This window comes from Borostomias antarcticus (genome assembly GCF_949987555.1).
Source record: "Borostomias antarcticus genome assembly, chromosome: 10".
Lineage (NCBI taxonomy): Eukaryota > Metazoa > Chordata > Actinopteri > Stomiiformes > Stomiidae > Borostomias > Borostomias antarcticus.
Window position 1 is genome coordinate 17,415,254 of NC_140243.1, and position 24,076 is coordinate 17,439,329.

Genomic DNA, 24,076 nt, shown 5'->3' on the forward strand with positions numbered 1-24,076 from the left:
GTGTGTGTGTGTGTGTGTGTGTGTGTGTGACTGCCTGTGCTAGTATGTAACTGTTTGACCTGCCTGCGTTCCCAGGTACCTGTACCTGCTTTTCTCTGACGACGACCTGCTGCCGCTGGAGGATTGGGTCTTCAACACGGAAGCACACCCTCTGCCTGTCATTCGCAAGGACTGCCTCCAGGACCAGGGAGAGACACAGGAAGAGACCGTCTCCGAATAGGCCTGAACACCTCGCCGCTCAAGACCGGGACGCTTAACACAGTTACAGATGAATACTGTATATCTCACGGCACAGTACATAACTCACACAGGACAGGCAAAACACACGCGCACGGACACACACACACACACGCATGCACACGCACGCACATGCGCACTAGCATACACACGCACACACACACACACACACATACCAACACAATGCAGGTCCAAAGTCTTTATGGCCCTGTTCATTCCTTTCCAGTAAAGGATCTTGTCGTATACGCTGTGATTGTATATCCTTGAGCCGCAACCTTCCGCCGGCTCTACTTTCTGTGGACAATCAGACGAACGTGACTTTCATGAAAAGAGCACCTTGTTTCTTTCCTCTGTGAGGAAACCAGAATATCTTGCAGACCCAAACGTATGGGAGGAGTGTTAAACTATGGGCCATATTGTGAGAGAGCGAGAGAGAGAGAGAAAGAGAGAGAGAGAGAGAGCGCGAGAGACAGAGCCCCCACACCTTTGCTTTCATTCCATGTTCCACTACCCTTGAGCGATATTTGATCTTGTTGTTGCTTTCTCTTTCTGTGTACTCTTTGACCAAAGTTCTCTTTGAGTTACTGTTTTCTCCCCCAGTTAATTCCCATAACGTGTGTTTTGTGATGAGATGCGACAGACTAATATGGTAGCCTCGTGAGACCATCCTGATCGTGAGCTCGCGTGACACTCACAAGGCTACTTATATAGTGTATTGAATGATAATGAATATCTAATGTATTTAATGTATACATTTGTATAATGAAAATAGTCAAATCCACTTCTTCACTAAATTCTTAATACCCTGTTTCCTTTTGGAACAGATCAAACGGATAATAGCTGGTTTTGGAAGCACTAAACGTTGAAGCAGAGGAAGTTGGGAAGGGGCTTACATGTCCTGGGATCATTTTTAATCATTTGCTTAGTCTTTTTTCACATTCCATGCTGGTGTCATGATTTTAGCAGGAAACTGCTCATTCCGTAGGACATCTCTGCTGCCTTTATTTCTCAGCTTAACCTTGTGTTGTTTAATGACTCACAGACATCAGGCCCGTAGCCAGCCTTGTGGAGGGGGGAGGGTTGTTGTTTTTTTTCCAAAAGTGGACCACATCGTTTCGATTTGTTGACCGGGGGGGGGGCGGACAGGTTATTTTGATTGACGGCGAGGGTGCGGACCTTTGGTCTTAAATTCTGGACCTTTGGTCGTGAGGGGGGGTTTCGTTCGATCCACCTGATCCCCCCCCCCGGCTACGGGCCTGGACATAGACTAGCACCACTAGCTAGCCAGCCTCCGAGACTCACTCTGTTCCAACATGCCACCAGTCTCTCAAACCTTCTTTGGGAAATGTGATTTTTCATCTCGGTCCTTATTTTTTTTAATCATCACTGCTGTTGGAGAGAATGTGCTGTACATACCTGGATGAATGTGAGTGACACCTGTGTGAGTTTGTCTTGACTTTATTTTGTGGTCTTTCTTCTTTTTTTTTTCTCTTACTATTTTATCTCTTAATTCTTTTCCTTCCCTCAGGTGTTTCTGTAAAAGATGAAAACGGTTTGATTTTGATTATAGTTATTGTTGATATTAATTATTGATATTACTTCTTACTGTTGATTTGACTTATCTTTCATTGTTAAATATTTTCAAATACTGATAAAAGACCTGTGCAACTTTGTACATTTAAAACAACCTCAGTCGTTGTGTCATGTTTTCATGGTTGTCCACACAATGTGTGGTCGTTTCCGTGTGGTTTACTGCAAAAACAGAGACCTCAAATACAACCACAATGAGAGAGAGGAGAAGAGAGGAGAAGAGAGGAGAAGAGAGGAGAAGAGAAGAGAGGAGAAGAGAAGAGAGGAGAAGAGAGGAGAAGAGAGGAGAGGGGAGGAGAAGAGAAGAGAAGAGAAGAGAAGAGAAGAGAAGAGAACAGAAGAGAAGAGAAGAGAAGAGAGGAGAGGAGAAGAGAAGAGAAGAGAGGAGAAGAGAAGAGAAGAGAAGAGAGGAGAAGAGAGGAGAGGTGAAGAGAAGAGAAGAGAGGAGAAGAGAAGAGAAGAGAAGAGGGGAGAAGAGAGGAGAAGAGAAGAGAAGAGAAGAGGGGAGAAGAGAGGAGAAGAGAAGAGAGGAGAAGAGAGGAGAAGAGAGGAGAAGAGAAGAGTAGAGAGGAGAAGAGAGGAGAAGAGAAGAGAGGAGAAGAGAGGAGAAGAGAAGAGAGGAGAAGAGAGGAGAAGAGAGAAGAGAAGAGAGGAGAAGAGAAGAGAAAAGAGGAAAAGAGAGGAGAGGAGAACAGGCTGGAGATAAGGAGAAGGTTGGAGTCAAGTAGAGGAGAAAACTGACATGACTGGCGGGGCTGCAGACATCACACCTATCTTATGGTGAAAAGGGGAAGGTGATCACTCTCCTCTAGTCTCTCAACAACACCTGTGACTAGATTTGAAATCATCAGTTGCAGCAGTAGAAGTGAGACATGCATTCACTGATTTCGTTCACGGCCATTATCGTGAGCTCACATATACAGCAGGGCATACGTAGATCACGTCGTGCTCAGAAGAACCATCAGAACAGTCAATGCAGCTCGTACATGAAGCACGCGCATCTACACGTACGTACGGTATGTTAGCATCAGGCATTGTGATGTCGGAACAGTTTGGTTATTTTTCCTCGGAGGAAGGAAGAGAGGGTGAGGATATGGCTGTGTGCATCGGTGAGCATCACTCTGCTGTCTGGGGGCTCAGAGGGAGGGGTTCTCATTTTCTATCCATGTGAGTGCACCTGAAACTGATAGTGAGGGAGAAAGAGCAGTCCTAGTCCCTCCTCCTCTCTCTCCATTGCTTCTACCGTGACCCCTAAGCAGAGCGGGGAGCAGAGCTGGCATGGCCGACCGTCTGACCTGGCTGGACACAGACGTTTGACGGGGCGTGAAGGTGTGCGTACGTGTGCGGGTGTGCCTGTGTGTGTTGGGGGGTTGGTAGTGTTATTGAATGGGACTAGAGGACAGAGTGAAGAAGTATGTGTATGTTGGTGTATTGTGGTATTGTGTTCAAACAAATCCTATTTTTCCTTTAAAGGGGTAGTGTGCTATTTTGGACATGTAGCCCTATTTGTGGTTATTTGTCATGAACCTGAAACATAGAGACCATAATTTCACTGATCGTTCTAGTATTGAGCTAGCTGCCACTTTTATGCAGGCTCTCGCTGGGCTACAATGGAAGTCAATGAGGCATATGTAAATGTGTTGGAAAAACTATGATAAAATGTACTATGATCATTTTTTGGGGGGGAAGCACTAGGTGTAATCTCATCAGTCTCCGTATGCTCTCCTGTGAAATGGTCAAAATAGCACACTACCCCTTTAATGCCAGGAAACAGCTTGTTGCTGCTACTCTCTTGCCTCTCCTGGGCTATGGTGATGCTTCATACATGAATGCGTCTGCTTGCTCTCTACATCTGTTGTATGCTGTCTATCACAGAGCACTGAGATGGGATTCATAACCGGCTGTAAACCCCTCACATATACTCTTTAGTTAACTGGTCATCTAAAGGACTCCATCACTCTCACCATCCTCTCAGTCCGTACAGAACTTCAAAAAGTCCTTCTCCTACTCCGCCCCCTCAGTCCGGAACATGCTACAGCAGGAACTGACGCTGTCTAGCTTGATTCTCCTAGGGGATTTTAAACTACTTTTAGGGAAAGAGTGTCTGTGGGGATTTGCTCTTGTACTTAATATAATCTGGGTTTACTTTTGTATTCATCATTTTAATGTGTGTGTCCTATTTTTGTTAGAATGTCCTGTCGGTCTGTAGCTTTGTGTTGTATTGCCATCATTTGTCTGACCAGGCCTCTCTTGAGAATGAGACCCTTTGTCTCGATGTGATTTACCTTTCTAGAGTAAATAAAAGTTAAAAAAAAATCTCCCTCCCACAGCCCAGGATTCCCAGTACTGATGTCCAGAGACCTAAATCAAATCAAATCAAACTTTATTTGTATAGCGCATTTCAGAGCTTTACAGAGAGCAACGGGAGGGTGGGCATAGGTCCCATCACTACATATTCCAGAGGAAAGCAAAAAAACTGTTTCATCCGGGGGCCAGAAAAGTGGCCTGTAAAAATTATTCTCTGACCTTTCTTAACGAGACGATCAAGCAAGCTCCTTTAAAATGTTTGTCTATTGGCTAAGAACATATACAGAGCAGTAAACATGGGTTACATACTTCATAAGAGACACATGACTAACAGTAGAGTGCACAAATAGTTACAGAGAAGTTGCCTAAAATGGCCATTCTATCGAGGATGTCCAGCAGTACTGGAGTGTACACGTGCGCGGTACACTGTACACGTGTGTCATAATGACATCAAATAGAGTGAGGAAAGGATTCATTTAATTGCCATGGGAACTGCTGAGAGGTGTGTTTGATGCGGCGGAGAGAGAAGCAGATATATTCCAGCGCAGTCTGTGCGCCCGGATCTCCCTGTCTCTTCCCACAGGGGGAAACAGCAGGATGGGTTGAATAATTCAAGACTGCTCCCTTAACACCCCACCCCAGTCTCTGTCCTTGGAATGAAATTAAGATTTTTCTTTAATGCACAATGGTTTATTCACTCCGTCCTCTGCCCTATTCAGCGGTCATGTCTTGCTCTGTGCACTTTCATGGTTAGTTGAGCACGGTGATTTTCTCTAAGGGTTTGCTAAGAGAAGGTAGGTGGCTCTGCGGATATATTTGCTGGATGATGCTCGCTTGTTCTGTTTCTCCATTCTGTCTCTCCCTTCAGCCGGAAGAAAAGAAACTGGCTATATTTAATCTTGTGAAAAGACAAGCTTTTGTAGAACTGTTTTTGTGGTGGTGGGTGGGGGGGTTACCAGCTATTTGTGGTTACAGAGCACTGTACTATAACATAGCCTTCCTGCTTCTTCTTGATTAAAGAAGATGGTTTTAAAGGGCAAAGCAGAGTGATTTGGGCGTTCCTGACACTGTGCCAGCCTCTTTGGAGAATCCATGTCAGTTCTGGTTATATTAGCCAAAATGAGGCGATGAAATCTTGCATCAAAACTCAAAACTTTCAAATGGTCAATTTTACTCCCGATATGAATTTGGCGGTCCATCTTGGCATCGTTATGATTGTTGGAATGCTGTACGAAAGCAGTGCAGATCTTTTCAAAATATCCATGTTAGTGTAAGGGAAAACATAGGCCCTGAAAGCTGTCAGCCTGTCTAGGTGCTATACTGTACATACTGTACCATACCATGGTCAGGTATACAGTGTATAGGCCGTGCTTTAATACAGTGAACAAAAAGCAGGAACATTCAAGGCCAAATGTATTCAGTATGTCTATTCACTTTCCTCTTCTCTATTCCTCTGTCTCGTCTTCTACTGTACAGTAGGAGGGTGACAGTCTAATGGATGTTTTGTGTGAAAACAGAGCATGCCTCTGGAGGGCCTGTGGAGCTCAAACACATTCATTCTGTTATTCATGCAGCTGATAGGATGCTTTAGAAAGCCAAAGTAGGCCTTATTTTAATAAATAAAATCATAATTGAATTCATTTCCCTTGCCTTGTGAACTGAAAGGATGAGATCTATTTAGAGGATGTCGATGAAAACTAATGTTTCTACTTCTATTACCCAGTGCTAAATCTTTAATGTGATGATTAAGAAGATTTTCTGACCCTGTAAAAATGATATACTATTATGCACCAGCTGTATTGGTTAAACGGTTATATATTCACCAGAGGTCTCATTGTGGTAGGTCTTGGTACTTATATACTGTGCATGTGAATGAGTGAGTGAGTGAGTGAGTGAGTGAGTGAGTGAGTGAGTGAGTGAGTGAGTGAGTGAGTGAGTGAGTGAGTGAGCGAGCGAGCGTGCGTGTGTGCGCGCATCAGGACATCCACTGTAAGTGGCACATGTACTGTAGCACACAACAGGAGATCGTCCGTGTCGAACGCTTACTCCCATTTCTACTGGAAACGGTTTAGGCAAGGGGTGGCGCCTTGGTAGAACGCTACGGGTGGCGCTGCAGTTCTAAAATGGCTGATGAGGCTACTGACTCATCCGATAACTGTTTTTGCATTGATATCAGGACATTCAATACAAAGATATTGGCCAGCTGTGGCTCAGGTGGTAGAGCGGGTCAGTGGTTCGAATCCCGGCTCCGCCTGTCCACATGTCGAAGTGTCCTTGGGCAAGACACTGAACCCCAATGAGCAGGCTAGCACCTTGCATGGCAGCTGCCACCGTATGTGTGTGAATGTATGTGTGAATGGGTGAATGAGAGGCCATTGTAAAGCGCATTGCATAAAAGTGCTATATAAGTGCAGTCCATTTACCGTTTACCATATGAATAATTCATGTATTTGGAGCTATCTGCAATATCAACAAAACAGTGGAAAGCAATAGACATGCAAGCGTGTGTGTGTGTGTGTGTGTGTGTCTGGAACAGATGCCTCAGACAGAGACGAGCTGTGCGTCAGAGAGCAGTGCACTGCCAGCACATCTCAAGGTCCATCAGGCTTAGGTCACTTGCTCCCCAACATCTCGTTAGTGAGAGGGAGTCATCACACCTGCATAATCAACTGCTAACACACCGGTGCAAAACAACACTGGGCTCTTCGCCAGACAGGACGCCAATGAAAAGGCCAGTCCAGTCAGGAGAGGAGCAGCTAGTGTGGTATCTTCTGACGTGTCTGCTTCTCGGGATAATTGCTTTCTGTCCTCTGGAAGAATTGCAATGCAGTTTGACCAAATTTAAACCCAAAGTCGTTGGTTGATTCTGCAGTAGGCCCAGTCCTCGATGAATAACCTCTGCCCCAGCGACAGCGCAAGGCGAGAGGTCGTGTTTTTGGTGCCGTGTGTTTGTCTGTTGGCAGGATTACGCAAAAACTACTTGAGCAATTTTCATGAAACTCAGTGGTACATGAGACAACTTACAATGCCTAAACTTTTGGAGTGGATCTGAATCACGGGGAGGGTCCCCGGGCTGCTGAAACACAGCTGGACTGGCCATTCACCCACAATAATTTTTTGGACTATGATTACGCAAAAACTACCAAACCAATTTTCATGAAACTCAGTGGAGGGGTGTATCATGGGCCACCTTAGAAACCATTACATTTTTGAGCATGTCCGAATCACGGGCCGGATCGACAAATGAAAACAAAACTTAGAACAAAGCCAGCTCCCTGTGTGGGGGTGCTAGAGACATGGGGGTGGACTTGGGTGTGTCGGGGGTGAGCCCGGAGTGCATCGCACTGCCCCCCACTGGCTGTGACCCGAGGGGGGCGCCACAGAGCCAAATACAGCCACCCATTCACCTCCAGTCATTTTTTGGACTAGATTACACAAAATGAAAAGAAAATTTAGAATGAAGCCAGCTACCTGTGTGAGGGTACTAGAGACACAGGGTTTGGACTGGGGTGTGTGGGGGGTGAGCCTGGAGTACACCGCATTGCCCACTGCCAGCTGTGACCCGAGGGGGGCGCCGCAGAGCTGGCCAAATACAGCCAACCATTCACCTCCAGTCATTTTTACCTCCGCACCAGCAAATCACGGGGCGGGTACACAAGCCCCCCAAACACGGCCCGGACGGCCATTCACCTCCATTCATTTTTTGGACTAGGATTACACAAAGACTAACACTGCTTTTCATGAAACTCGGTGGAGGGGTGTAGCATGGGCCAATTTAAAGCCCATTCAATTTTGGCGCGCACAGAGCCACAAAATGCATTCAGGGGCAGAGGTCTGTGAGCACCATCGATCTGAGCACCATCTCTAGTTTGAAAATGGAGACGGTAATTTGCAGTCTGTCACCACTTTTGAGGAACCAGCCTCTCATGCTAATTGAGTGATTTTTTCTGAGGGTTTCAGTCATTAGTGGGCTTATTTAAAATGATGTCTTGATGAACACAGTTATGGTACAATATCCTTTGTCGCGTATATTCTGAATCACCGTATGGCGCTCTAATCTTCCCAGTGACACATGAGTGACTGCAGCTTAGAGACTTTTATAGCTTTTAGTAAGACACCAGTCAACTTTGTCAGGGGAACTACATTATAGCACTTGGTATTTTGACTGGTTTGAGTGCCCACTGCTCTCTACTTGTCCATCCTTTCTCTCTCTTTCTCATCTCTCTTTCTCATCTCTTTCTCATCTCTCTTGCATTATTTTTCACCTGAATCAAGCCGTCAAAGATGTTTTCATCTCTCGCTAGTCTCTTCTCTCCTGTACTCTCCATTTCTCTTTGGAAACATGTTGCATCTTTTGAGGTTCATTGCTGTATATATGTTATATGCACCTCATGTCCTTGTTTTTCACTTTATCATAGTATACCAAAAACAGCACGGCATGAGTTTAGCCCTTTCCAGTGCTGTCAAACCCATGTGCTGTATTCCCTCTGAAGAGGACACTCTTGGTGAAACGTTAGTGAGTGATCTTGTGCACCAATAAAAGTTTTCTTAAAGATGGTCTGTGTGCTCCAGTCTACTCTGCTTTTGGAAACTGCTGGTCTTAAGAGCACCGGTCCTCATCTCCTCAAGATGGTTTTAGGGCGTGAACTTCCCACAAAATGAGTTTAGCCCTGTTGATTCCAAGCTAGAACGATCAGTTAAAGGAGAGTTTGTGTTATGCGTTTTAGCCCATCTCAATTATGTGTTGGATGGGCAAGTCTAGCCAAGCTCGTTTTAGTTATAAAGGTTATAACCTTATCATTGAGGGAGATAAGAGGCATGGAACAGTCCTGGTGCATTCTGGGATATAAGCCCTCTCCTTCCAGACTTCATCCTCATGCTTCTGTGTGCCCAGTCTCTGCATGCCTCGTCTCTGGGCACATCTCCAAGTCTCCAGTCCAAATTCCTCTGGAGATTGTGATGCTGGTCGGCATTGCCAGGTCCAGCAGGTGTAGGTCATACACGGTGAGCCTGATGCCAACCCCCTTTAATCTTCCAGGCCGTCCCCATGCCCTCATCTACAGCCAGAACTCCTCTGTTACGCCCCCCATGGTGTAGGAGAGGACAAAGCTTATAACTATATACAGTATGCTAAGGGTTGGTATGGTGGGAGTGTAACAGTGACCCAGAAACTAAAATGGATATAATAAAATATAAATATGAATTTACTGTGGTGGTGGACATGCAACCGACACATAGCGGTAGCAAAGAAAACAAATCATTAATAAAGTGCTTAAATATACAAAAACTAAGCTAAACTAGTGCATAAATATACAATCTAATCTAACAAAGATACAGAGGTTCGCCTAAAGATACAGAGGTTCTCCGACTCTAGTGAATCTTAACAGAGGAAAGCCTACATGAGAACATAAACCCTAGGGTCCTTAGCCCCAATCAAATCAAATCAAACTTTATTTGTATAGCGCATTTCATACACACGCAATGCACTTTACAGAGAGCAATGGGAGGGTGGGCATAGGTCCCACCCCTAAATATTCCAGAGGGAAGCAAAAAAATAGTTTCACCAGGGGGCCAGAAAAGTGGGCTGTAAAAATTCTTCCCTGACCCCTCTCAACGAGACGATCGAGCAAGCTCCTGGAAAATCTTTGTCTATTGGCTAAGAACATATACAGAGCAGTAAGCATGGGCTAAAAACTTCATAAGAGAAACATAACTAACAGTAGAGTGCACAAATAGTTACAGAGAAGTTGCCTACATGGTAGGCCATTATGTGCTATCCCTATAGTCTCTAATATGATATTTAAGTGAATCATATAACAAAGCACAGTAAGCACTTAGCAGAACAGGACAATGGCGTACGAACAAGTAGCTACATATACAGAATGGCTAGTAGAGACAACAAAGAGTAGCTACAGACAGAATACAGACAAAAGACAAAAGAGGACAGAATAGAGACAAAAGGACAAGGACAAAAGAGTAGGAAGCTACATAAACAAATAGCTAGCAGAGACAACACAGAGTAGCTAGACAGGATAACAAATAAAGACACACCGTCAATGAGACGACACCAATAAAGCAAACAGTAACAAAGTTGGCTAACAATCAGATGACATTCGGCACACTCTTTAAGGAACCCTAGCCCTAGCGTGACTCTCCCAAGCGAATAAGTGAACTAAATGTCTGTCTCATTTGTCTGCCCTGTTGATGTCTTTGTTGTCTGTTTTAGCAGAGTCTGTCTAGTGTGTGCTATGTTTTAGTTATGTTATTTAGTTTGTTAGTTTTTAACTATAACCTTTTTCCATTTAGCGATGGCTTATTACATCTGGCCTCAGGGACTGCAGTTGAAATTTACCTTTTTTGCTAAGACTGACACATTTACCCCTGTGGTTGATTAATGTGTACTGTCCCTGTTCAAATAAATAAATGAAATGAAATGAAATTAAATAGCCATCGTACTATTATCTAAGAGCAATAAAATCAAGTCAGTGATTGCTTTTTGTCTTCTTCTTTTTTGTAATGGATATCAGTGATTAATTAAAGCTTATTGAAGGCCCATGGCAAATGTATTGTAATACTCCACAATATGGTGACCCAATGATTTTCTGAGGCACCTTCGTTATTACAGAATGATGATCATGATCATGTGCAGCCATAGAGCTGGCATTATTGCTTTTTAATGTAAGCTTAATCATTTCACTGGTGCCATAACCATGATCATAACCATAAAGCCCCTTGTGCTGTAATTTCATACATCTCAGACTCTTGGCCAGTTAGCAAATGCAGTGGAGGAAGTTCTGTGTTTAAATGGGTTGGGTTGGCAAGCCTTTAGTTTGAGAAACAACAGTATGCAAAAACAAAAGAGCAGGACATGCTTTAAATGGACTATACTCCTGAACAAGGGGAATTACCACAACGACACAAAAACCTCAGGCAAATGCAGATAGTAATTATCACCCCTGGTCAGTCACATGATGACTGACAGCTTGCTCTTGCAGTCTTTGCAGTGGAATTGATTGAATCCCTTTGTTCATTTAGACTAATTGTAATTGGGAGGCTGTGTACCATTCAAAACTAAGCTTTATCATAAAGCAGTGTTATATCAACAGCTTTCTGTCTAGGGTTGGTTATTCACTGATGAGTTTATGCCGATATACTGTAGTCCCTTTCAAAAAGAGGCAGCTAATAGAATTTTAAAAGCACAATTTGGAGTATGAATAGCCTACACATAATTATAGCTTACAATGAATGTATATAAAATATACATATTAGAATACCTAATCAAGCGCTAATTAGAGGCAATAATGGCAATATTGCTTTGATTTGATTCCTCTTAAAGGATGTCTTATGACATTAGCAGAAATATAATGTCAGATTCCAAATTTAATTTGCATTTAAAATGAAGTCCCTGGCTGGTGGTTGATGAAGTTGTTTGCCAGGGCACCAGTTAATAGTGGTCACTAAACATATCAGATAAGATTAGATTAACTTTATTGCCATTACACAACACAATAGTGCTGTGCAACTAAATTGTGTGCGTCCAACAGAAGTGCAACAAACAGCAATGATATTGCAATGAAAAGGATATCATATGATATAGGACTTAATTTGCATCCCAATAGCTTTATTTACGGTGAGTGCACTGCAATTACATGTTATTCTACCCATGTCATGGGTAGGGTGCATGCAAGGACTCATATGCAGACTGATGAGGCAGGTGCTGGGAATTTTAAAGGGGTCCACGTTTGCAAAACTAACTTTTTCATTGTTTTTGCATGTGCATTTGAGTCTCTGATGGGCCCACTAACACACAAAGTATGAAGTGAAACAACCCAGTAATTTTGTTGTGGTCAGCCGAAATGAAAACATTAGAAAAAAAGTCAGTCCCTGCAAGCCATTGAAATCTCCAGTGTCAATTTACGTCGGGGATATATCATAATAACCCCACCCCCATCTGAATATCTCCAATCACCTGCGTTTGTTTACCTTGCTATAAAGGCTGACATTATTTGCAAGTCCTGTTAGCTACAGTACTAGCATAAAGTCTTTGCACAGAAAATGTTTTTGGATGTACTGTTTTGGATGCAGCACAGATCGTCTCCCAAGCTCAAAGGACAGAAGAGCTGAGTGGATAATTTTTATTTTTGATGGCAATGTTCCCACTGAAATTGACAGAACACTGGCCATTTTTTGCCTGATTGCTTTTCCAACCAATGAGGGTGGGAGACACTCATATACACACAGGGTGACAACCCAAGACTTTCATTTCAAAGAATTGAAGTACATATGGAATCCATGGTTTATCAGTCGGATATACAGCAGCCATTCTCAACCAGCAGTCCTCGGCCCACTGGGGATTCGCAGAGCGCCATCAGGTGGGCCGCGGAGGCAGTGGTAGCCTACTGCCAACGGTTAGAAAAAAAAATAAAAAAGTTTTGTAAGTTACATACTTTTCTAAATGTACTCAAGAATTCACATATAAATACAGAATTTCAAGTTAAAATGCATAATTTCAATGACCAGTTACGTTATATCACCACGCGAATCACATCCGAATGTGTTCCACTAACGTACTGTAGCTTGCTAGTGAACGTTCCCTCGGATGCAAACTTTTCCTCGCTATCGGATGAGAAAAGTGACGGACCACCAGTTTCTTTTCTCATGTATTTGGGAAGGTGGTCCTCAGAATTGTTTTAACAATCAAAAGTGGGCCTTAAGTTACAAAAGGTTGAGAACCCTTGGTATACAGTACAACTTACTTAAAGTGTGTTTGACTGATGAACATTACTGTAAATGTGCCACAGGCTCACTTCCAAACGTAGTCTCTGGATGCTTGGGTTGAAATTAAAAATGTAATTGGTTAGAGATGTCAGAAACAGAAGGAACCCGTCACACAAAGCACAGACACACAATCTACACATTAAAGCAATACATCGCGATATTTGGACCTTTACAAACATGTCTGGTGCTAATTCTCCAATTAGATTTACTAAAAGTAAGCTGAATCGTCCAAACAGTCTACTCAGAAAGATAATACATTGACATTAATTACCTTTTAAAACTCAAGCATTCATTCGAAGTGCACATGCGCAACGTTGTGCTTAAACAACACAGTAGTAGCTAACTATTCTGGCGTCTATGGATATCATGCGTTTTTTAGCTCAATGATATCATGGCGGAGGTGAGAAAACCGAAGCGAAACATCACGGAGAAGCCAGAAAAAGAAAAAAGACAATCTGATCACTTTACGACAGTGCACTTACTCGCAGAGCCTGTGGGGGCGCAGTTCCGAGAAAACCGGAGAAAACACTATGTATTGCTTTAAAATAGGTCATTATCTATTTTCTTCATGGTAATGTACAGAAAGAACAAAAGGACTTGAATGATGGATGACACACATGCTCATATTTCGTATCAGAGACTCAAAAATACCATTGTTTGATTCTGAATAAAAATAAAAAAAAAGATACTTGTGATGACTTGCAGCCCACGCTTGCATCTCTGTTAATTGTCCAGTGAAGTAATTTCCATAAATAATGTCTCCTATTTATTGAGAAGGCCCCATCTGCCACACATGGATAATCAGATGAGCACAGTCACTTTGAGTAATGGCCCCCAGGGGCCAGACAGCGGACTGGCGTGTGGTAAATTAAATGCTTCACCAAACTGTTATCTAACCCAGAAAAGAGCAAACAGGTAGGTGTGGACATCTATGGACATCTATGTTGATCTGTGATCTTACTCTACCTCCACTGGCACGTCTTACTGTACGTCCACTGGCTGTGCTGGCTTTTGTTCTAGCCCAGCGATGACACATCTGGTTTAACTGAACTGAACAAAGACAGCTCCCCCAAAAGAGCTGTCTGTGTGTTTTTGTGTTTCACCACTAAAATATTGCTTTAGTATGTAATATTTTATTCACATTGTATCAACCTTGACCACATGTACTGTACTGTAGTGCTCATTCCAGATGGGGGAGCTGCGTAAAACATACTGTTAATAAGTGCATAATAAAGGATTTAGTAACCTTAATAATGCATTGTCTCGCTTTAGATCCACTACTGCAAAATTGCATAGTTAACTGTTAATAAGTGCATAATAAAGGATTTATTAACCTTAATAATACATTGTCTCGCTTTAGATCCACTACTGCAAAATTGCATAATAAGTGCATAATTAACTGCTAAAAAATGCATAATAAGTGCATAATAGCAGTCTATAAACAGTTAACAAGCTTCTTATAAGTGCTTATAAATGTCTTATAATCTAACAATAAACGTGTTTATTATGCTATTATTAAATATTAATAGTCTTATTAACACATAATAATGTCTTATAAGCATCTTATAAGGACTTATAAGGTCCTTATTACCTATTAACTAACGTTTATAATCTATCAATAAGCGTGTTTATTATGCTATTATTAAACATTAATATAGTCTTATTAACACATAATAATGTCTTATAAGCATCTTATAAGGACTTATAAGGTCCTTATGACCTATTAATTAATGCTTATTATGGATGGTTACTATAAAGCGCTTCCCAAGGCAAATTACTCGTAGTAAGAAGCCTACTTGACTGAATTAAAGTCTGATTTTGATTGCCCATGCTGGATTCGACCTGCCGTCCTCTAACTTGCCAACGCACCTGACACAACCCCATCTAAACTATTATGCTATCAAAAAGTTGGCGATTCGAGGGCGCGGGTGACCGGTATTTATTCAGAGTGACATTAAACACAAGCCTGTAGTTGAATGTCCTTACTGTATATGGGGCTGGCGCAGAGTTTACCTATGATAATTCGGGTGAGTGGCCTCAAGCTTTCAACTTGCAAAACCATGGGATTAACCATTAAGAGAAGGCAGGTCAGAACTCATCCAGTGATTCACCATTAAGAGAAGGCAGGTGAGAACTCATCCATGGGATTCACCATTAAGAGAAGGCAGGTGAGAACTCATCCAGTGATTCACCATTAAGAGAAGGCAGGTGAGAACTCATCCAGTGATTCACCATTAAGAGAAGGCAGGTGAGAACTCATCCAGTGATTCACCATTAAGAGAAGGCAGGTGAGAACTCATCCAGTGATTCACCATTAAGAGAAGGCATGTGAGAACTCATCCAGTGATTCACCATTAAGAGAAGGCAGGTGAGAACTCATCCAGTGGTTCACCATTAAGAGAAGGCAGGTGAGAACTCATCCAGTGGTTCACCATTAAGAGAAGGCAGGTGAGAACTCATCCAGTGGTTCACTATTAAGAGAAGGCAGGTGAGAACTCATCCAGTGGTTCACTATTAAGAGAAGGCAGGTGAGAACTCATCCAGTGGTTTACGAAAACGTCATGAATCAGGCGGGTGCTTTCTTTAGAAACGTTCTTAGGAAGAAATTTAAGAACAGAACTTAGGAAGATATTGGTGAATGAGGCCCATTCTGTTTTATCCATCTTATTTTCCTGCTTTTTGTTCATTTTATGTCTATTTTTATGTGCATGCACATTTCTGTTGTAAAGCACTTTGAGCTGCATTTATTTGTATTAAAGGTGCTATACAAATAAAGTTTATTATTATTATTATTATTATTATTATTATTATTGTTATCATCATCATCATTATTATTATTATTATTATTATTATTATTATCAAAATGTATCAAATCGCACATCTGTCTCTGCAAATGAACTCTTCATTTCTGAGCTAGAAAATGCTGCCTAAAACTGTTCTAATTGGTCTGTTCGACATGTGTTTCACTAATCACATACAAAGTGCATAATAAGGCACTTTTGGCACCAGTATCCTGTATGTGTGCAGAGTACAGTACACATGTTTTTATTTTTTTATTTTTTTGCTTCAACATTGCTGTCTCACACTGGGGGCTTGATGTTTTTTTGGGGGGGTGTTAAGTGTTGTTTTGGCGCATCTATGGTTGTTTGTCTGCTGAATGTTGGCCGTGCTTCATTCTCGGAGGGCTGTCTCTGCTGGTAGACATAGTGGCACTCTCTGGACACTAAGGGCCATTAATCACCAGCAGGTTGGTGTTGGTTCTGAGAAAGAGCCAGGCTCCCAGGAGGAAAAGCGTGCAACGCCATTATTAAATCACCAGTCTGGGAGAGATGATCTACAGCCAAGTGGAAAAGGCATTGTGTTTCCCTCTTTAACTCCATCCCTCCATCTCTCCTCCTGTCTCTCACTCATTCACTCCTCCTTCTTAATCCTGTTCTCTCCCCTCAGTTTTTTTCCTACTCTCTCATCCCTCCCTTCTTTTTTTTTTTCCTATCTCATGTTCTGCTTCCCATCTGTGCTTTCAGGGCTCTGCCCCTTAAACTCTCTTTATCTTTTTTTTTTTTTACAGAATCCATTTATCTCCACTCCCACTTCTTGCTCTTTTTTGTCCTCCCACTCTCTCTCTCTCACTCTCTCTCTCTCTCTCTCTCTCTTTTACTATCTCTGTCACAGGGCTACCCATATGAAAACGCATCGGCCTTGTTCTCCGCTTCCCCCAAGGCTATCCTTCCCCCTGTAAAGAGAGAAACGAGAGCTCTGTCAAGGCTGCTCTGGCTGTGATTGATTCAGAGTTAGTGTCCGAGGGTTGAGCTCAACCACCATTTGAGAGGCCTGGAAGATTACAGCCCTCCACCCAGTCCAGGCACTGTAGGCCTGCAAGCAGACCCAGGTCGTCCACAAAGCTCCTAATGATGAAGAGTCCTGGGCTACTGTAACTACATAGTGTGAACCTCCATGCAGATCACTGACCCGCTGGCCCAATATCAAAGCGAGGAGTAATGCGGTCTTGATAGAGAGACACTTGAGGGAAACCTGCTCCATTAGTTCAAACGGCGCTCCACAGAGCATGTTCAAAACCAACCGCAAATCCCAAGGCGGTGCTGTAGCTTCGGCACAGGGCGAAGACAGAGGACGCCGGTCAAAAAAATGCTTGACTAGGGAACGCCCATAAACCGTAGTCCTGGCAAACCCCCCATGTCAATGTCAATGTCATTTTATAGAACCATTCATACAAATCAATGTAGCACATAGTGCTTTACATAAAATGAGAAGGATAAAAACATAAATCATACAAACACAGTGAGAACAGATTTAAAAGACACAATAAAAGTAAAACCAATAAAAAATAACCATTAAAATAAATAAAAACAAAATGCAAATTAAGAACACAAGATATTAAAACAAGTAAAATCACGTGGTAAATCAATGTTAAAACGGTGTGTTTTAAGATCTTGCTTAATAATTACCACCGTTCTCAGGTCCTCTGGCAGGGTATTCCAGGCTGGGTGTTATGGTTCGGGTTGGGTCCACCCTGGCTCTCCCCCTGCTCCCAGTCTGGACCCTCGCCCCTGCCCCAGACCCCTGGTTCACCCTGCTCACCCCTGCCCCGGACCCCTGGTCCACTCTGCTCGCTGCTTGCTCCCGGTCCAGAACCTCGCCCATGCCCCGGACCCCCGGTTCACCCTGCTCACCCCCTGTTCTCGGCCTGGATCTCTGACCCTGAGCTCCTGAGCCCCCTAGACCCTCCTGGACCCTGAACACCTCCCCTCCCAGTGACTGCCCCTGCACTACCCCCAGAGACTTTTAGCACATTGTTCACGTTGTCACCTGGTTTTGTTCTGCCTCCATGTGTTTTGTCTTGTGTTCGTTGTCTTGTCTTCTGTGTCTGTTGGTTTGTGTCCTCCCAGCCCCAGCTCTAGACACCTGTCCCTCACTAGTCCCACGTTTCTCCAGTCCCTCTCCACTCCTGGCCCTCTAGCTTAGTCTTCCCTTTTAGCTACTTCCTTGTGTTTCTTTACTCCCTTCTTTAGTTCCCAGTCCCTAGTTCTAGTCCCCTCCTTTAGTTGTCTGGTCCCCTCTAGCTCCCCCATCTAGTTTCCCCTAGTTTTCTGCCCTGTCCCATTCCCAGTCCCAGCCCCGTTCCCTGTCCCATTCCCTTGTGTCCTATTTCCCTCTGTCCTTGTATAGGTGTCTTGTTGGAATCCATCCATGTGATTGTCTGCACCTGTCTCGTTAAGTCTTGTTGCACACCTGTACGTTGTTCCTTGATTGTTCTCCCAGAGTATATAAGCCCTCCTGTTTCCTTTGCTCTCTGTCGGTTCATTAGCTGTGTTCGGAATCGCTCCCTCACTCCCTATTCCCTATATAGGGTTCAACATGTAGAGAACTATCTAGGGAACAGAGAAAATGTAGGGTACATGCACTGTTCCCTGGAAATCAACGTGAATTGTGGGTAATAATGTGGACTATATAGGGAATGAAAATTCCATGGAGAATTTGGACACTACAAACAAAATGGCTGACGCCCTATATAATGCACTATATAGTGAATAGGGAGCGATTCCGAACACAGCTATTGTCAGTGTTAGTGCGTTTCCTCCTAGTGTTCCTCTGTTTATTTTTTGGATATTAAAACTTTATTTTTTGAACCTGCTCTGCCTGCCTGCCGTCTGCTTTTGGGTCCTACCTCCACCAGCCTCAAACCCTAACACTGGGGGCTCATGGCGCTCGGAAATAGCGCAGGCATACATCTTAATAGTGGATGCCGCAAGACCGTCCTCAAGATCTACCAGGTGTTGGTGAAATTCCAAGGGAGCGACGTCTCTCTCTCTCTCCACACCACAATCTCTCAGGGAGACTAGGCAGCGCTGGCAGGGCGCCCCGAGGGACGTCACTGGCTCTACGGTGAGTCGCTGGGTACTCATCTCTTTCTCATTACTTCTCAGTCTTCTTGCGAGCTGAAAGTTTCCAGGAGCAGTTGTGCAGGCGAAGCCCGCTTATACAGCAGTGCACCAGACCTCATTGGGCACAGGTGCATGTATGTTTTTTTTTCTTCAGTCAATGTAGCTGACTAGGGTTTCTCAAGCCAATAGGAGCTAGTGCTGTGGGGCGGAGCTCCACGAAATAGAACAGCGTTCTTAAAAACTATAAACTAGACTTTATGAAAAGAGTAAAAAGCAAAAAACAGGTAATTCAAATGATCACCACAACCTTAACTCTACCAGTGCTACAGTATAACACGGTTTTTACAGTATACTGCTTTGATACATGTTACGGTACTGTGACTCTGTTTGTCCACTGTACTTCAAACAACATGTATCTATGATGTAGCCTACTGCATGAGGTGCACACTCCTTACAGTAGCACTCATAATTCCAACTTAAATTAATAGTTTCCTAAATCAAATGACTCATTGTCATTTGTCTTGAAGTCATGCATGTGGTAACTCCTTGTCTCTAGTTGGTCCATGTTGAAATTGGAAAAGCTATCTTTTAGCCCCCAACTTTGTGTGTTGGCGTATCGTTATCTATATTAACTAGCCTGCCCAGTAACTACAGTACTGTATGTCTGGAAGAACTTATAATCAAGTGCAATGCTAAAGACAAGTAACACATCATTTGACACACAGTACTATCCAGCTATCAATTATCCATACATGAGGTTTTGATTATAACTATGATTCATCCCAGGGCCTGGTAGTTATTATTTAACCTTAATTTCAAGGGTACAACGGCAGCCATGCATGATAAACATGACATTATTGTTGGAAAAGAACAAGATCTAAAATACACCAGCCTTCTTTGTTGTAGTGGGACCTGCACCAGCCCATGATAGGCCTACCTGCTTTTCAGTTATGTCCAAAGTCCACTACCACTCTGAAGAGTATGAATGAGGCTGTTTGAGAGGTTGAATCCGAAACCTGCCCAGTGGTGAGTAACCTACATGTTGTATAAAAAACCCAACACAGCTACAAGATTCAAGATTTCTTTATTTGTCACACATTTGTCATGTAACATATGTGTACAGTCACAGTGAAATGTTGCTGCCGACTCCAAGATTATGCTCAATAACAGAGACACCAATACTCAATTTACTAATTATACCTTTACAAAGCTACACATTTACAAATTACACAATACGTACCAATTCTATACACTAAGACTACATTAGCCTACTGTAACAGGTGTTAATGTGCTAGAAAAACTATCAAAATGCTAATTTTAGATGACAGGTACAATTTTGTATACAGGGAGATATTGATGCTGTGAGTCAATCGAACCCTAACTAAAGACACAGCTCCTTACTGTAATTACATGGTATTGTGGTTTAGAGGTACAGGCAATTACACAAGTGGGCAAAGGTATGGAATAATTAGGGGGAGCTCTCCAGTGAGAAACAGATGTTACTGATCTTGGTTTGGTAAAACAACCTTCCGCAGGTCTCATCTACTTAGCCCTGGAGAGCCCTTCTTCTCCCCATAAAGTTTTATGAGCGAACCTATAATATAGATATAGATATTATCGCTAAACCATAACCATGTAATTGCGCGTTGTTATTGCTATGTAGTTACATACTGCATAATGTACACTTCAGTTTGAGCAGTAGATGGATTGTGTATCTGATGTGTTGTGGTCAAATATAAACATGGAATTGAGGCCGAACCACAAAGCAAGAATCACAGCCTGAACACCAATCTTACATGTCTTGTCCGTGTTGAATTAGACATCCTACAGTACATGCACATAGGCTCAGTACTGAAATCAGTTTTTTTACAAATGTGTTATAAACAAATTCATTAATGTTTGAAAGATGATCAGGCACGGGCGACTGTGATTGGCTGTGGCAGAGCAGCAGAGGCACCCAGATTGCAGTGGTGTGTGTGTGTGTGTGTGTGTGTGTGTGTGTGTGTGTGTGTGTGTGTGTGTGTGTGTGTGTGTGTGTGTGTGTGTGTGTGTGTGTGTGTGTGTGTGTGTGTGTGTGTGTGAGAGAGAGAGAGAGCAGGGGAGCTCACACAGCTGTCAGCAGCACACTGGGGACAGGCCAGAGATGGAAGGATGTATGGGTAGGAGGAGAGGGACAGAACTCCTTTCATGATTGTGTTATTGATGTTGAACATCTTACGTGATTAAAAGGATATCCAGTTTGACAACAAATCGTGTGACAGTATTAGACTTAAACTATACTAAAATAAATTTCAAGTTTACTGTAACATATGGAGGCAGTTCCCATGTAATCTATTTGTTTTGGTAACAATAACACCTACTTTGTGAGGTTGCTGCAAGGTTGCTTTTTGAGGCCTACTTTGTGAGGTTTGTGAGGTTGCTGTGTCTCACTAGAATGAAACCCACATGATACTTCCTCTCTGTTTGTTTGACTCACACTGGAAACTCACTGAGCCGGACCAGAGGAGGCTCCGCCCCCACCACAGGTTGAGCACTAAGGACAGGCCTAGCTAGCTCTGATAGTGTGTGGCGATGCACTTTGGGCTTTTTACTGTTATAAAATATGTGATTGCTCTGTGCGTTTGCACCACAGTCAGTATTTATAAGAAAGAACAGTATAGCTATACAAGTGGGGACGTTTTTGTTGTATGAAATGTTAAACCATGATGTAGCATACAAGCCATATTATATAATACTGAGATCATGTTGCTGTGTTCTCCTTAGCAAGTGTAACTTTACTACACAGTCAAAACAGTTATACTGTAGCACCTACTGTACTGCTACTGTATGACATGCACAATCAAGAACAAACGTGTTCATTGAAATATTTTATTATTTTTTGGGTTGGATGAGCCAAGTACAAAACTATCCATAGAATTGTAAAATCCACACAAAAATGAAATCTACATTTAAGAAACATGATAAAGCAACATAAATGACTGCTGAAAAATATGATCAGATATCAAACAAGAAAATGTCAAACAGAGATTGCTTAGGTTATACAGTACGTCATTCAAAGGAAGTTGTTAGCATATACAAAGATACAATCTGTTACTTTTCTTAAATTGGACCTGGGAATACTGACAGTCTACTGGCTTATCTAAATCAGCCTTAGGCCCCATTGCTACTGTATATACAGGTTCTCCATCTCTGATGACATTGTCATGTACTGTCCGCCTACATTTCCCAGAACACACATCTGCTCCTCCAGATAAGAATTGCTAGGTGCCTCTGCTGTCACTGACTCCTCTCTCTTCTTCTTCATAGACTTCTTATTCTTCCAGATTACAGTAGAGCTCAGCACGTCACAGTCGTTCCCTTCCTTCTTAGCAGAGTCTGAGCCTGGGTCTGTGACGTCCTGCATGTGCGTAGGCAGGTTGTCACAGCCAGTCCCAGAGATGGCTCTGGGTGAAGGCAGATGTTTAGGGGCTTGCTTGGGGGGCTTCCAGGTCTCCTTTGCATGTGGAGGATTTCTCAGCGGGTGGGGGGTCTACATTGTGGGTCGCGTCCTGGTTCCTTTGGTCCGAGTCTCTACCCTCCTCTAACCCTCTTTGCCTGACTCAGCATGCCATTGTTTAATTGTAATCTGCTGCAGCAGCTTCCTGAAATGACAACGCCTGTCATGTTTTGAGTATGATATTAATTGTCATTCCATAAGTGACAGTGATCAGGATGAGTGATGACAGAATAGATCCTGGTCTAGAACAGCTACATGTACCTTAGCTCTTCCTCTGGTCAGAACCAGATTCACTGCATCATCACTTCCAGTGGATTTGGCATGGCACCTGATCATATGGAAGCAGACCTTCCTAACCCTGCAAAATATACATGTCAAATGAACGACAAACATCATATGAGAAGTAAAAGTAGTGTTGCACACATGCCCATAGTAAGAACACTAAAACTGAAATTGTATTCAAATTATTTCAATAAATGATCCTCAACCATTTCAGTTTAAGCATTCTTGCAGTGGATTTTGTGAGGGAGTCCCAAGGAACATGAAGGACTGAAAATATTTGTATTCCGATCACACAAACGTGAAACTGCATCTGCAAATCTGTCATCTGGTATATTGTCTGCAAATCTATCTAAAATATTGTCAGCGAATCTATCATTTAAACTATGTTTAAATACAGAGTTTGGAATGGAAAACATGAAACAAATCCAAGCCTGGTAGTATTTCCTCATTACCTGAGAGAGAACATTTATCATTTATATTACCTTTGTGAAAACAGCAGAGCACCTATCAGTCCTGTTACTAGTTTAGATAGTTTTAGTTTATTTTTGCACAAATATTCATATAAAATAACAACAACAATTTGATATAAATTAAGATGTGTGCAGGTGAGGTAAGAAACCCGAAAGGGCTTATTTGAAAGCCTCACCCCCCCAAAAAAAAATCATAGAAATTTGATTCAAATAATATTTTGTGCAATAACTAGCACACCAGTGAGGATGAGTGGCAAGGACTGACCTGCTGCAGAGAAAGATAGGCTGGCATCGGAATTACCACAGTCAAAGTCCATTAAATAATCAAGCAAGTACAGTAAGGGGTTTCAAAAACAGATGATGGTGGCCTATTTAAGTAAAAATGATCATATCAATGTGTCCAGAGCCCACTGTACAAAACAAGGAACACAGCAGGATATTCTCTGCTAGTGCATGAATCTAACCTCCACAACCTGCATTATAATCCTGCTGATCAGTAATGAACGACATATCTCCATGATTCAGCAGGTGAGGAGCACTGATTGGGAGGCTGGTGGACCCCACAGAGTTGGTGCTGATACAGACCTCAGTGGGCGTGTCCTCTGATGATTGACGTATGGTGAAGGAGCTCCTCAGGCCCCTGCTGCCCAGAGGCTCCTCCCACATGACCGTGTCAGAGTGATTGACAGGTTGTTCAGCCAATCGCCACTCCAGTCTGGGAGAAGGATTTCCATGGCTCTCACATAAACATTTGATCTGAGCTGTATCTCTGACACAGTGAGAGGAGGACAGGATCTCAGGAGCAACTACAATCAAGACAGAAGGAAGACAAAAAGGGCCAAGATGGATGAGTTCTCTGATACGTTGCACTCAACATACAGTGGATCATCTAGTAGAGTTCTCATTTTGTAAGCCCCTAAATTAGTTCTGTCTCACTCCTATAGTTGGTAAATTTACATGTAATCTCCATGTTAACAGTCCCTGTCTTGTTCATTCCATGTCTATTCTGTGCC

General features: G+C 42.8%; 1 protein-coding gene across 2 annotated transcripts in view; it reads left to right on the top strand.

The window, feature by feature from the left end:
• Positions 1 to 1,805, top strand: part of LOC311314648 (mannosyl-oligosaccharide 1,2-alpha-mannosidase IA) — a 168,318-nt gene extending 166,513 nt beyond the window's left edge. Inside the window, exon 12 of one of the 2 annotated variants that reach the window (XM_084445079.1) lies at positions 76 to 1,805. In XM_084445079.1, the coding sequence (XP_084301205.1) occupies positions 76 to 220 (145 nt within the window). In that variant the 3' untranslated portion in view covers positions 221 to 1,805. The remainder of the gene's footprint in view (positions 1 to 75) is intronic. The other variant, XM_084445080.1, reaches the window with a different exon arrangement.
• The last annotated feature ends 22,271 nt before the right edge of the window (positions 1,806 to 24,076 follow it).